The sequence below is a fragment of the Falco biarmicus genome, chromosome 2, assembly GCF_023638135.1.
Source record: "Falco biarmicus isolate bFalBia1 chromosome 2, bFalBia1.pri, whole genome shotgun sequence".
Classification (NCBI taxonomy): Eukaryota; Metazoa; Chordata; class Aves; order Falconiformes; family Falconidae; genus Falco; species Falco biarmicus.
In genome coordinates, this window is record NC_079289.1 from 101,522,872 (window position 1) to 101,536,437 (window position 13,566).

Genomic DNA, 13,566 nt, shown 5'->3' on the forward strand with positions numbered 1-13,566 from the left:
TCCATCCTCCCTCTCCTTCAGAAACTCCGCGCCCTTTCGCTCCCCGGAGGCTCAGCACCCCCCGCCGCCAGCGCCGAGGAGCAGCAGGGCTCCCCCGGGCGCTCCCAGCGCAGCCGCCTCAGCCCGCCGGCCGCCTCCCCGCGCCCCGCCCCGCCATCGGCCTTCTCTGGGCGCAGCTCGTCCTGTCTGCGGGCAGCCCCGCTGGCTCCCCGCCATCGACCTTTTCTGGGCGCAACTCGCCGTGCCTGCGGGCAGCCCTGCTGCCTCCCCGTCATCGACCTTCTCTGGGCGCAGCTCGTCCTGTCTGCGGGCAGCCCGGCTGCCCCCTCCGCGCCTGCGCGCCCTTCGCCTCCCGTCGCCCCCTGCGCGGTGCGTGGCAGCAGCGGCGCGGAGATGGCGCTGCACGTTCCCAAGGCCCCGGGCTTCGCCCAGATGCTCAAGGAAGGGGCGAAGGTGAGAGCGGCGCCGGGCAGGCGCTGTTTCCTCAGGAGGGTTGTGTTGGGGGGGCGGGGGGGAGCTCGGGGGTCTTGGCGTGGCGGCACGGGGAAGGTTCTGGAAGGCCGGCGGAGGAGGGCGGCGCCTGGTGCACGCGGCCTTCGAGAAAGCTCTGGCAGCCCCCCCTCCTGCCCGGGGCGCTGCCCCCGCCGGCCCGGGGGCACCCGCCGCTTCGCGGGGCGGCGCTGCCCCGACTGTGCTGCCCCGGACCGGGCGCCCCACTGGGGGCTTCCCCTGAAAGCACCGCCATGGGAGGCGGTTGGTTTGGAGAGCTCTTATAGGTGACGGCAAAATCAGCCGGCCCCTATAGATTTAGCTGCTCAGAAGTGTCCCGTTTGTTATATACGTTCCTTGACAGTTTTTCTGTTGCTGTGCCCGTAAGAAAACTACTTTTATGAGTGTTGTATATTTTCCATATATTTGCTTTCTGTAAATCCATTTTGAATGTATTTTATGTTAAACGTAAATTTTGGTAGTAGTCAAGGACTATGCCTGATGAAGCAGAAGCTCTCTTGGAATAAGTGGGACAGAAAGCAGATGGTTGTGTTTTGGTTTGTTTTTTTTTACGGCAGGGGAATGCAAAAGGATTTTTTGGTTGCTGCTACTTGATAGAAAGGAAAGCTAGCTGCCCAGAAGGCCTTTTATTTTTCTTTTCAGGATATTCCTTGGAGTCAAAGAATGGTTTATGTCAATGGCAGAGAGAGAGCAGGGAAACAGAATGGCCTAGATACAGGTTCTCCCATAGAGAATTGAAGGCCAGAATGGCAGGAGATGTCTTTTACAAAACAAGGAGGCGGATGGTGTTCTGAGATACTTGTTTTGTATTTATAGAGTAAATATTACTAGAGATACTTTTCTCGCTTCTCATGGGTCAGAGAGTATGTTTTATCCTGCTCTTTCTTCTTTCTTAAGGCTCTTTCTGGGGATCCCACCTTTTCTTAAGGCTTCCAAACTGAAGCCAGGTGGATTGACTTCTCAAACACAAGTGTTTTATCATACATTCTGCTGAGTTTTCAAACCACACATTTGGAAGCAGAACAGAGTTAAATGGATTTGGTGCAATACAGAGTTGTGAATAAAGAAGCATGTACAAAAATGCATGTTTATGAAGCTGTGCCCCTCTCCAATCTGGTATTAGTTGTTTTCTGTGTCTCTTTGGCATGCCACTAACTTTTTTGGAAAGTTTAAGAGTTTCCTGTATTGAAAGTTTAGTCCCTGTTCAAATTTTCTGTTCAGAAGCTTGTTGGGCCTGTTGAGCAGCCTAGTTGGGGAGGAGGAGACAGTAGTTCTTTTCTCACTGTCTTTGGGTAAGATTTAGTTTCCATTCAAACTTTTAAGTGAAATACCAATTTTAAATTAATCAAAAACTTTCATGGACTCAGTAGATTATTGCTGCTTTGATGAGAAATGCCTAGTTCATTCCTTTCTTTTTTGTTAGAAAGCCTGATTCTGAGCAAAATGTTTTTCCTTTTTAGCATTATTCAGGACTAGAAGAAGCTGTCTACAGGAACATCCAGGCATGCAAAGAACTTGCTCAAACCACCCGTACGGCTTATGGACCAAATGGTAAATAAGTCCTAAGATTATTGTAGTGTTTTTGAGCAAAATGTTATGTTTGAAGGATAAGCCTACCTTGACAAAGAAGCAACTGTTTGTTTCTTGAGGAAACTTATTGGACTTGCCCTAGAACTCTTAAATATATCGTCATTGTGGCTATAGAGATCAGAGTTTGTTTCATTATCTCTTGAGTTATACGCTATGTACCTGCCTTTGCCAGGTTTATGTACCAGGTGCTGTGTCCTCTTTGCTGTTTCGCAGCTATATGGAAGACTTAAATTAAAAGAAAGATAATAACTTGGTAGGTACTCATAATGAACATAACCATACCATGTCCAGTCAGATATACCAAAACAAAAGGTGTGCTCCAGTATCAGTTAAGTAAATGATGTACTAATATTTCAGAAGAGAAGACTGCTTATCCAGAAATTATCAATTTCCTCTTAATGTAATATACTCCCAGGTGTTATTTTACAAAAATCTTTTAGGCCCTTAAATTATAAATAGGGCTCGGGTTTTAATGTGTAAGATACACTGGAAAGTTATGAAACAGTATCTGTGTACAAAATTACATTTGCCTAATGAAGGATTTTTAAAATCCCCTCCCATTAGGAATGAACAAAATGGTTATCAATCATCTGGAGAAGCTTTTTGTTACAAATGATGCTGCTACTATCTTGAGAGAGCTAGAGGTAAGTTTTATGGTTCTGAATGTTAATGAGGAAGTACATGTCACCCTGCCAGATTTACATATGTCATTTTGTAAATCACTTATGTTTTTCACTGGATATAAGTAACGTCAATGGGCTGTATCGACAGTGAGGAACAGAACTCTCTTGTAAAGCAGCATTGAGTAGTTGCAGAAGATGCTTAATGATTGCCTACTTTTTTCCCCAAAACCACTGTAGATTTAGAAGAGGGTAGGTGTAGACAATACAGTGTCTAAAGAACTCTGAATGAAGTAGCTATTGCATTAATCTTCCAGTGTTGGTTGTTGGCATGTTCTCCTGTCTGCTTAAATATGTTAATTGGATTTAAGAAGCTGAGCATATTGCAGCACCCCCCTGTGAATACAGTATGTGTGGAAAGACTGACCTGTCCTAACCTTTTTCCCTTACTATCAAATTCATATTTATATCACAACACAAATAATGTTCTACTGAGTACTATACGCACTGATAAAAATAGTGCAGGTATCAACTATTTCCTTACTTAATGCATTGTGTTAGTGTTTGGTATAAGTAGAATAGCTGTGGAAGTCTCATTCTGTTTTTTAAAAAAGAAACTGCAGACTACTTAATGAGTCTTCCATGTCGCAGGATAGAATTACATTTGCTCTAATTACATTCAAGGATACAGCAGTTTTATTGATAGTTTTCTTTGAAAGAAAGTAAGCAGAAAACCTGCTAGAATTAAACTGTAATTCAGATGTCTGTTTTTGAGTGTTACACATGAATGCAGCTTGAAGGTCTAAACTTCAGGCTGCTCTCCTGTTGCATTGCTTTGTGAAGCCACTGCATCCTGTAAGAAATAGCACAGAACCGCTATCAAGGATGTTTAATTTATTTTCTAGGGGGAGTGTTCAGTTGTCTTGATTTTTTTTTATCTGTGTTTGCACTTTTGCTTATTAGGGAGGTTAGCAAATTAAGATAATCTGTGCTGCTTTCTTTTCCAATTTTGTGCATTCTTAGTGTCTTTAGATACAGTTTGAAATAAGAGAGCTTTTACTGGATGCACAGAAAAACGTGGAGCTGTAGTCTAGGTGGGGTGTTAGTAACTGAGATCTGTAACTTACTTCTTTTAAAGGTCCAGCATCCTGCTGCAAAAATGCTTGTGATGGCTTCCCACATGCAAGAGCAAGAAGTTGGGGATGGAACAAACTTTGTCCTTGTCTTTGCTGGAGTTCTTCTGGAGTTAGCAGAAGACCTTCTAAGGATGGGGTTATCGGTCTCAGAGGCAAGTTATATTGCTATTGCAATTCACATAGCTTGAATACACGTTCCCATTGTTCTTGAGTCATAGTGTTGTAAATTGTCTGCTTCCTTCTGAACTGATTTTTTTAGATAAAGATGTATGAAGAACAACAGTTTATATTTTATAGCTTGTGATTGATTGCTTCCCTTATAAGCTTTTGCATTTGATAATGTTTCATGACCCTTTCAAAAGGAGATTCAAGCAGTATGAATGCATAGTGAAGTGGTGTAGTGAATATTTATTGTTTGCCACACAGGTGATTGAAGGATATGAAAAGGCTTGCAAGAAAGCCCTAGAAATTCTTCCAGACTTGGTGTGCTGTTCTGCAAAGAACCTTCGAGATGTTGAAGAAGTGGCATCTTTATTGCACACTTCAGTGATGAGCAAACAGTATGGCAATGAACAGTTTTTGGCAAAGCTTATTGCTCAGGCCTGTGGTAAGTGGACAAGAACAGATGTGTGCACGCATCTTATGCTTGCTTATGATCATGACTCATGTCTTCATGTAAAGATGAAAGGTACAGTTAGTTTATCAGGTAGAATTGGACGGAATGCTTTAGCCTCTGAAATTAGTATAATCTTTTTCATGTTGAACTCTTCCTTGAAGTGGCTTGGGAAAGGTCTGTTTCCTACTAAAAGTTTTATTGAAATAGCTTTCTAGGTTTTTTTAAAGCAGAAGCCCATCTTTCTTCCTCTTTATCATTAAGATGATTTATTATGCTTCAGGTCAGCCGTTACACTAGTAACGTGTAACTCAGCCTCAGAACAATGGAAGCAAGACTAGTTGAGTTGTTGTTTTCTCTCTAGATCTCCAAGAAAGAAAATTGGTGTTTAATTTAAGTGTGTTCTCAAAGTATTCTGGGTCAGACTTCACTCTTGAACGTACATGTGTAAATGGATATTCTGACTCAATTAGCTGAGCAGCCTGAATAGATGTTGCTTTCTGATTTCCAGACTGTAAAAACAAAATTTCTGTTTCTCTTGATGCAGTTTATTAGCAGATCATAATTGCCTTAAATTTAGGCAGGCATCTCAAACCATTAAATTTTAGTACTTTAGAAAAGCTCCAGGCATTATTTATGATGTCATTAAGCAACACAAATTCATTCTTTTTTTGTCTTTTTCTTTTTTTCTTGCCAGTTTCTATTCTTCCTGATTCTGGTCATTTCAATGTTGATAATATCAGAGTGTGCAAAATTGTGGTAAGTTGGAAGTAGCTAGTGTTGCTGTATTACCAAGGTAAACAGTTTAATGACAGTTAATTTTTAGATCTTTGAAAGTGCCTTTTCTGTTGTGTTGTAGCATGCATAATTAGTTTTGGAAATTCATCTTTACATTCCTTATTTAGTGTCCAGTAGCAGCTTTCAGAAACAAAAATCGTTAATATTTACAGTTTGCACTAAATCAGATACACAAACTTAATTATACACAGGGATGTTGATTGCATCTTTCTTGTAGAAGTAGTCGCAAGACTAGGCTAAGATGTAGGCTGGCAGAAATGTGGCGGTCTAATCTTGTGTTCTTTTTGTCAGGCTTTAGTATGTTACATAGGATTGGAGCAAGTTTATATCTAGTATGAGTTTCCTCCTGTGTTTTTTCCCTGCTAATAAATACATTACAAATTGAGCACAGGAAATTAATGTTACAGGCCTTAACCTGGACTACCAACTAGTCTTAAAATGGGAAACTGTAAGGCACTGTTTGATGTTGCTAAATCAGCTGAAGTCTTACTTTTGCTGTGGTGAAAACAGAGGTTGCTACATTCGAATGCATGTAAGGACTGCCTTTCATAAACGGTAGTGCAGCTTTATGACAACAAAAGATCAATAATATGACTTTCCCCCATTCCATTTGTTTCAGGGTGCTGGTATCTCTGCTTCCTCAGTACTGCATGGCATGGTTTTTAAAAAAGAAACTGAAGGAGATGTTACTTCTGTCAAAGATGCAAAAATAGCTGTGTATTCCTGCCCTTTTGATGGTATGATAACTGAAACTAAGGTATGTTAAAGCTCAAAATAAGTTGCTTATCTATTTATGCTCATGTGCTTTTATTTTTAGTTTTAGCTATAAATATTCTTGACACTTGGTCATTGAGATATTTTTGTTAATACTGCGTTCATTAGTTTAAAAAAGTTCATAGAAAATGTCTGCACCTAATTTTGCTTTACAGGATTTTGGGAGTTGGGGAGATGATGTTGCTTTTGTTGGGTTGTTTGAGCCAAACTATGTGCTAGAATGTCTGAACCTCAAGGTTGTCTAGAGATGGTAGAATTGCCCGTTCTTTGACTTGTTTCACTATGTTGCCTGGGAAGGGTGGCGGTATGATGAAATAGGATGACTTGAGGTTTGTGGATAGGTTGGGAGACAAAGTGGTTTGTCAAAATCTTTTAGGCGTGCAGTTAACACTGAATTGATAACAGTGTATGTGTTTTACTAGGGCACTGTACTTATAAAGAATGCTGAAGAACTGATGAATTTCAGTAAGGGAGAAGAAAATCTAATGGATTTGCAAGTCAAAGCTATTGCTGATAGTGGTGCAAATGTAGTAGTAACAGGTGGCAAAGTGGCAGACATGGCTCTCCATTATGCCAACAAGTACAATCTTATGTTAGTCAGGTAAGTACTAGAGCATAAAAACATGTTATCTATTGGGTTTATGAAATGTGCTTACCATTGAGTGCCTCTTGCCTCTCAAACAAATTAGAAACAAAATATTGTAGACTATTCGGTTTTCTAGTGGATCAAAACCTGCACTGCAATTTGGTTGTTTCACAGCTTATGTTTCTTGACAGTATTTCACCTCTGTGTGACAGCTCGGTGGGGAGGAACTTGTGTATATGGTACTGTTGTTCTGGTGTAAGTGTCTTTATGGCACAGCTGAAATCTATAATATCAAAGTCTGTGGATCTGGTAAAGAGGGATGTGGCCCCAAGGGCATGGGGGATTGTACTATAATGGTTCCTCCTGGTCACAGTCCTTGTGATGCTTCAGCAATGATGAGATGTCTCTGTGCATCACTAATGTATTGAGGGATGGAGGAACTAATTCGTAATACTTTTCATTTCGGTAGGCTTTAAATCTTCTTGTTTGTAAATAAAGCATGTTTGTACGTCCTTGAAATACATTCTGCATGGCATAAAGTTAAATGACCAGCAGTGGCTCTCACATCTCACACAAATAAGTGGTCCTTTCTTGAAAGCTGTGACTGTATTGGTGGTGTCCAAAAAGTGAATTTTTGGAAATGGAGCACGATACTGTAAACTTTCACGTAACTAGATAAAGTTTGCTAAAGAGGTGTTGTAAGGATAATTCAGGTGTTACACACTAGAAGATGAAGTTTGATAAAGTATTTGAACTACTTTGTTTTTAAATTCTTAGGAAGTAGTCTTTGCATAGCATCCCTGAAAATAGGTAGTTATAACTTGAAAGAATAGATGAGTGGATTTTATAACTTTACACAGGAAATTGTAGATGTCAGTAGTTTAAAAAATGCTGCCAAGTTAAGAGAATACTTACTCATATGTGTTAACATTCGTTCTGGAAATTTGTTGTTAAAGGTTGAACTCCAAGTGGGATCTGAGAAGACTGTGCAAAACTGTTGGTGCAACAGCCCTACCCAGACTGGTATGGACTTTTCAAATGAGGAGCAGAAGGGAGAGCACTGATGAGCAGGTTCACCTCTTAACTCCTGTTTTTCTTTCTAGACTCCCCCTACTCTAGAAGAAATGGGTCACTGCGATAGTGTGTATTTGTCAGAGGTTGGGGATACACAGGTCGTCGTGTTTAAACATGGTATGTACGTTCTGTAGAACTCTTAATGCTGCTGTTCTAGAAGTACGATGTTCATGTGGGTTTTACACCTAACAACCTTAATTCAGTAATGTACGTGTCTGCCTGAACAGAAAAGGAGGATGGTGCCATTTCTACTATACTCATTCGTGGATCTACAGACAACCTGATGGATGACATAGAGAGAGCAGTGGATGACGGTGTAAATACTTTCAAAGTACTCACAAGGGTAAGTGGCTAGAAAGCTTGTTATCGAACCTGAGCTATGAATCAGTTTGAGGCAAGACTTGTGCTTGTTTGCTGCAAAGGCTGTAGCAGTTACTTACATTGTCAGTTTAAGAGCCTTCCTGAGGTGTAGAGGAGGCTGTGTAGTATTGAGGTGTGGAGGGCTGTGCTGAGAAGGTTGCTGCTGACGTTGCTGTGAACACAGTGTACAGAAAAGATGGTGCTCAGCGTGTACTCAGTTTTCCAGTAATAAGCGAGTTCTTGAAGATGGATTAATTCTGCTGCTTTGTAATGGCAGTCAGCTCTTTGTTTCCCTAAATGGTTTTTAATGTTCCTTGGAAACCAGGCACAGAGGAAAAGCAAGATAGCTTGCTTTGTCAGTGGGGATCAGGAGGAACTGACCAGTTGTAAGCTGAATTTCTAGTTCATTGGTGACAAGACATGCTTCCTCTACATACTACAGAAAATGCTTTATAGGTGGAAGAACTCAGTTCTGCAGAGTTGTTTCTGTGAGGTTTTGTGGACTTCATTCTTTCCTTTTTTTTTAAGTATAAAAGGAAATGTTTGTATATTTACTCAGCAGGTGGCATGCAAAATATTAAACTTTTGTTTGATGCTTAATATCCTGTACATACCAAGACATGCACATTGATTTAGGGTACTGGAACAGCTATAGACTCCACATTTATGATTGTCTCCAGGAGCTGTCCTGACTTCCGATTTAGGATGATTACTTTTCTGTTTAAAAGACTGGGAGTTCTTAAGTGAATGCTGGTTTGCCAGAGTGTACAAAATGCTTAATTTAAAACAAAACTCCGACACCTTGTGGTATTTGTTGACATGTTAAACTTCAGTAGATTGGTTTCCTGCATGATATTTCCCAGTAAGTTAATGGAAAAGATGAGATAAATCTAGGAATTTTTTTATTAGTGAAAAACTGAAATTACTTTCTCAGAAAAAAACAACCAAACAAACAAAAAAACACCAAAGAAACCCCAGACACAAAGCTCAGTACTTTATTATTTTGTTTTTTTACAAAAGAAGCTCTTTTTACTCATTCATTCCAACATGTTTGAAGAAATTCTGGTAAATTTCTCTTGTACTGCATGTTTATTCTGAAGCAGATCTTTAATAAGCTTGTGTGGGTTAAAGCTCTATTGCATTCTTGGTAGAGTATATAAATTCTAAAAAGTGAAAATAAATACAATGCTTTAAGCAAAACTTTGCATTTTGGGATGGTCTATTCACAGGATAAACGTCTTGTTCCTGGAGGTGGTGCAACAGAGATTGAATTGGCCAAGCAGATCACATCTTACGGAGAGGTACAGCAAATGGGCTTTTTTACTTTTTATTTTGTTTTATACACACATATGTGACTTACAAAATTATATGCATATTATTTTATGCCAAAAAATACATGTGTATTAATGCACATAAATCAATAGAAAATGGGGGGGGGGGATGCCTCCTTATCTTTGTTTTTTGAAATGCTGACATATGGCTTTCGACTTCACTTCAGACTTGTCCTGGGCTTGACCAATATGCCATCAAGAAGTTTGCTGAGGCATTTGAAGCCATTCCTCGAGCACTGGCAGAAAACTCTGGAGTAAAGGCTAATGAGGTCATCTCCAAACTTTATGCTGTGCATCAGGAAGGGAACAAAAATGTTGGATTTGATATTGAGGTAAACAGTCTATCACAGTACTTGGTGTTCTGCAGTACAGGGTTGTATTTAAAAGTACTTCTATCAATATGAAGTGTTTATAGATTAAATTATTGAAGCTCTGTGTTGCACAGTCTAAAAGAAGGACTTACTGTAATACTGAAGTGTGGTCTTTTTCATTAGCAAGGAGTTAAATGTAGTGTAGTGGCCTTGTGTAGGGAGTAAGGGAGACAGTGAACTAATGTGATGGAGAATAAGTCTTTAGTAATTACTGGTTTTGTCTTCCTGCTAATGGATGAGGAATTTCTGAAGAGGGAAGATGAGATCAGAAAAGTGATAACTTGCTCTAAACCTGTAACCCTGAAAACCCGGTAATTTGCTTGGTAGAAGCCTGACAAAGTTTTGAATGTTTTTCCCTGTCTGACAGGCTGAAGCTGCTGCTGTGAAGGATATGTTGGAAGCTGGTGTGTTAGACACGTACCTCGGGAAATCCTGGGGTATCAAGCTAGCTACAAATGCAGCAGTAACTGTCCTGAGGGTAGATCAGGTAAGCTTATAGTAACTTAGGCACTGAATTGAAAGCTTTAACTCAGCGTGAAGAACACTGATGCAGAATGCAAGGTGTAAAAATATGATACTTGAAAAACGTGGGTTTTTTCTTTCTGAAAGCCAGGAAGTTTGTTCGAGAGTTCAGAATTTGGAGTGCTGCTTTCATAGGAGCACTGTTAGTGGGTTTTGGGGTTGGTTGTTTTTTGTTTTTTGGTTGTTTTTTTTTTTTTTTAAGATTTGACAGTTGATACTCATATCCAGGAAGTTATCCTAACTTTCATAGGAACAAGGCTTAACCTAAGAAACCTTCTGTGATACATTGTTTTTACATGAAAATCCAATGTTAGGAAAAATAGAGGTCATAATCTTAATGATAAAATTATTTGTGTATTTCGTGGAACTTCAGCAAAAATGTACTTGCATGTGAAATTTCTGTAGATTATTATGGCAAAAACAGCAGGCGGTCCAAAAGCCCCTAAGCAACAAGGACATTGGGATAAGGATGACTGGAAAGATGAGCCTGAAAAATAGCTCTGTTTCTCTAGCAGAGAGGTATCTGTGTGTGAGTGCATGCATCACTATACTGACGAGCACATGGCAGATTCTGTCTCGAGGACGTGTAACACTGCTGTCTTGTGTGTGCTGATCGCGACATTTTTATCGGTGCCTTTGCAAATGAATTTTACTTCTAAACCCAAATTTTTACTGAAAGGATGAAAAGTGCCATGTTACTTTTACCTTACTTTTCACTACAGCAAGTGCAGAAAATGAGCCTTGAACATGGTAGGACTAGTGGAATTCATGCTTGTAAAGTGTGATGTTTGACTCAGTAATTCAGAACAGTAGCAGGGATACTTACACGTCCTGTAGTGTGCCTCCTGTAAAGCAGTCCCTGTAAACCAGCCTATTTGAGCACTCACTTTCTGTAGACCTAACTGAAGCCTTAATTTGCATGCAAAAATGAGGTAAAAGCTCTTTTTTAGTGTATCAGGGCTCAGCTTCTGCCATTTCCAAGAAGAAAAACCTAATTTGCAAATATCTCAATTAGATGGATTATAGTATTCACTGGCTTTAGTTCAGAGTAGGGAAACTGCATGAATTTAGTGAATGTTGTTGGTCCAGCATCATTATGGCTATAGGTGGTGCAAGAGTCTGATTCTAACCTTAATCTTTTTCTGCTTCCCTGTTTATCTTCAAGATCATCATGGCAAAACCAGCTGGTGGCCCTAAACCTCCATCAGGAAAGAAGGACTGGGATGAAGACCAAAATGATTGAACAGTTTAACTCTGCTTCTTAATTTACATGATTATGTGCGGGTTTTAATATTCCAGTTGGAACCTGTCGTGATGTTCTGCTCTAAGTTATGAACGGTGTCTGATGGAGCACGGAACTTTAAAAACACTTCAATAAATGTACTTGCTGTTAAAATGCTGTTTGGGCTTGTGTGACAGGGTTGTTCCCCATTTGTGGATATGCAGGCATCTGACTGACTGCGGGTGAGGTGGGCTGACCTTGACTTGCTGGACAGGGGCAGAACTTGAGCTGGAAAAGCCTGGGGGTTGAGAAAAAGACAGGGAAGGTCACAGACAAAGCAGACTCAAAGTGCAGAAAATTTGATTTTTAACCAATGAAAAATAAGTGTTGGAGGGCAAGAAACAAGAAAAATACTAAACCACCTTCCTGTTCGCCTCCCCTTCTTCCCAGGCTCAGCTGTACTCCATTCCCACCTCTTCTACCTCTTCCTCCACGTGGTGCAGGGAATGGGGTCTGTGGTCAGTCCATAACAGCTCCTCGCTGCTGCTCCTTATGCCCCCTTTCCCCCATCCCCACAGGCTGCCCTGTGCAGGTTGCAGCCGGTCGGGAACAGCTGCTCCTGTGTGGTCCTCCAGGCTGCAGTTCCTGGCAGGGAAACCTGCCCCTCTGGGCTCCCTGTGGAGGCCCAGCATGGTCCTCTTCGTGAGCTGCAGGACAGCCTGCTCCAGCGTGGTCTCTGCAGGAGCACATCCTCCTTTTACTCGGGTGCTGTCTCTCACGTTTCCCTTCGCAGCTAGGCAGCATTTTCCCGTTTCTCATACACGCTGTCCCCCTGGGCTGTAGGGCCCAGCTGTGCCCCGCCATGGGTCAGCTGGAGCTGGCCGTGTCGGGCAGGAGGCACTGCCCAGCAGCTCAGTGGCCACAGCTGCAGCCCACCCCACCGTCTTGATACCTGCACCCAGTATGGCGGACGAGGGAGATGGATCGCAAGCCTGCTGCAGGGAGCTCATTCCTTCCAGGAAACGGGATCTATAATCATCACAGCTCTTTGTGCTCTTAATTGTGCTCCTTAGCCAGTGTTTGAGTGAAAAACTCAAATAAGTAAGTATGGTCTGTGCTTACATTCATTTTTGTCACATGTCTCTATTACAGGGGTCCTCAAACTACGGCCCGCAGGCCGGATACACACCCCCCCCCAGGGTCCTCAATCCCCTGGTATTTACAGACCCCCCTGTCCGCCCCTACCAGGGGTTGGGGGGAAACCAGCTGCAGATGACGGCCTGCCACTGCATCCGCGCACCGGCCCCCTGGTTAAAAAGTGTGAGGAGCCCTGCTCTATTTCATCCTCGCCCTCTGAAATCTCCGTGCTCTCAAAATGGCAGCCTGACAGCAGTGAACTGCGTCCCGTTCTAAGGGCCTTAAAAATAAATGCTGAGCAGCAACAGCCAGCATGATGCAGTGCTGGAATCTTTCAGCTGAAGCCTCTTGGTTAGATTCTTCTTGGAAATTAAACAGCTTGTATGTCTCAGAGTAGCTTGGAAGGAGAACTGCACTTGAAATTGAAGCCACTTCAATAATTAATCCTTTTATTAGTCTTGTCAGTGCTACTCCGTTTCACAGCCAGAAGGGAGTGGAAGGCTAAATCAAGTCGAACTATCTTATGCCTAAATAAGGCTGCCGTACGACAGCTACGCTGATGCTCGCTTTATAGTCAGTTGCTGGTGTGGCTGAAAAATAAACTCAGCAAGTTTTCAGAAGGATTGGCATACTGATATCGTCAGCTGCACAAGTGCTGCTGCTGCTGGTAAGGGTCACAAGAACATGCAAGACTGCCCCTTTTCTTGGTAAGGTTGTTGTGAAAAATGCACTGAATGTAAGCAGCTGCTGCTCAAGCATGGAGGACCCAAGGTTTTATTTCTGTGAAACCCCATGTGAAGCCGAGCCTGTAGAGAACTTTAAAGTTAGAAGTCACTGCAGGACTAACTGGTTTTCTTACCCGTCTAGTGCGGAAAGGCTACATTGGAGTGCCTGTAGCAAAAGGTAGAGAGCACCGAGCTCC

At 41.8% G+C, this 13,566-nt stretch overlaps 1 protein-coding gene across 1 annotated transcript; it reads left to right on the forward strand.

The window, feature by feature from the left end:
- Nucleotides 1-297: 297 nt before the first annotated feature.
- On the forward strand, nucleotides 298-11,681 carry CCT8 (chaperonin containing TCP1 subunit 8). Its single transcript, XM_056329988.1, has 15 exons — nucleotides 298-453; nucleotides 1,971-2,061; nucleotides 2,665-2,744; nucleotides 3,859-4,008; nucleotides 4,283-4,463; nucleotides 5,167-5,228; nucleotides 5,887-6,024; nucleotides 6,464-6,642; nucleotides 7,584-7,650; nucleotides 7,731-7,818; nucleotides 7,929-8,044; nucleotides 9,291-9,362; nucleotides 9,560-9,724; nucleotides 10,131-10,250; nucleotides 11,451-11,681. The coding sequence occupies exons 1-15, from the start codon at nucleotides 394-396 to the stop codon at nucleotides 11,526-11,528; spliced, it is 1,647 nt and encodes a 548-aa protein (XP_056185963.1). The 5' UTR covers nucleotides 298-393; the 3' UTR covers nucleotides 11,529-11,681.
- Nucleotides 11,682-13,566: the final 1,885 nt, after the last annotated feature.

Excerpts from the sequence above, each read along its gene's own strand:
- CCT8 (XM_056329988.1), top strand. The coding sequence starts at position 394 with ATGGCGCTGCACGTTCCCAAGGCCCCGGGCTTCGCCCAGATGCTCAAG. Across the intron at positions 2,062-2,664 it reads TACGGCTTATGGACCAAATG|GAATGAACAAAATGGTTATC; the intron begins GTAAATAAGTCC and ends CCCTCCCATTAG. Across the intron at positions 7,651-7,730 it reads CAACAGCCCTACCCAGACTG|ACTCCCCCTACTCTAGAAGA; the intron begins GTATGGACTTTT and ends TTTTCTTTCTAG.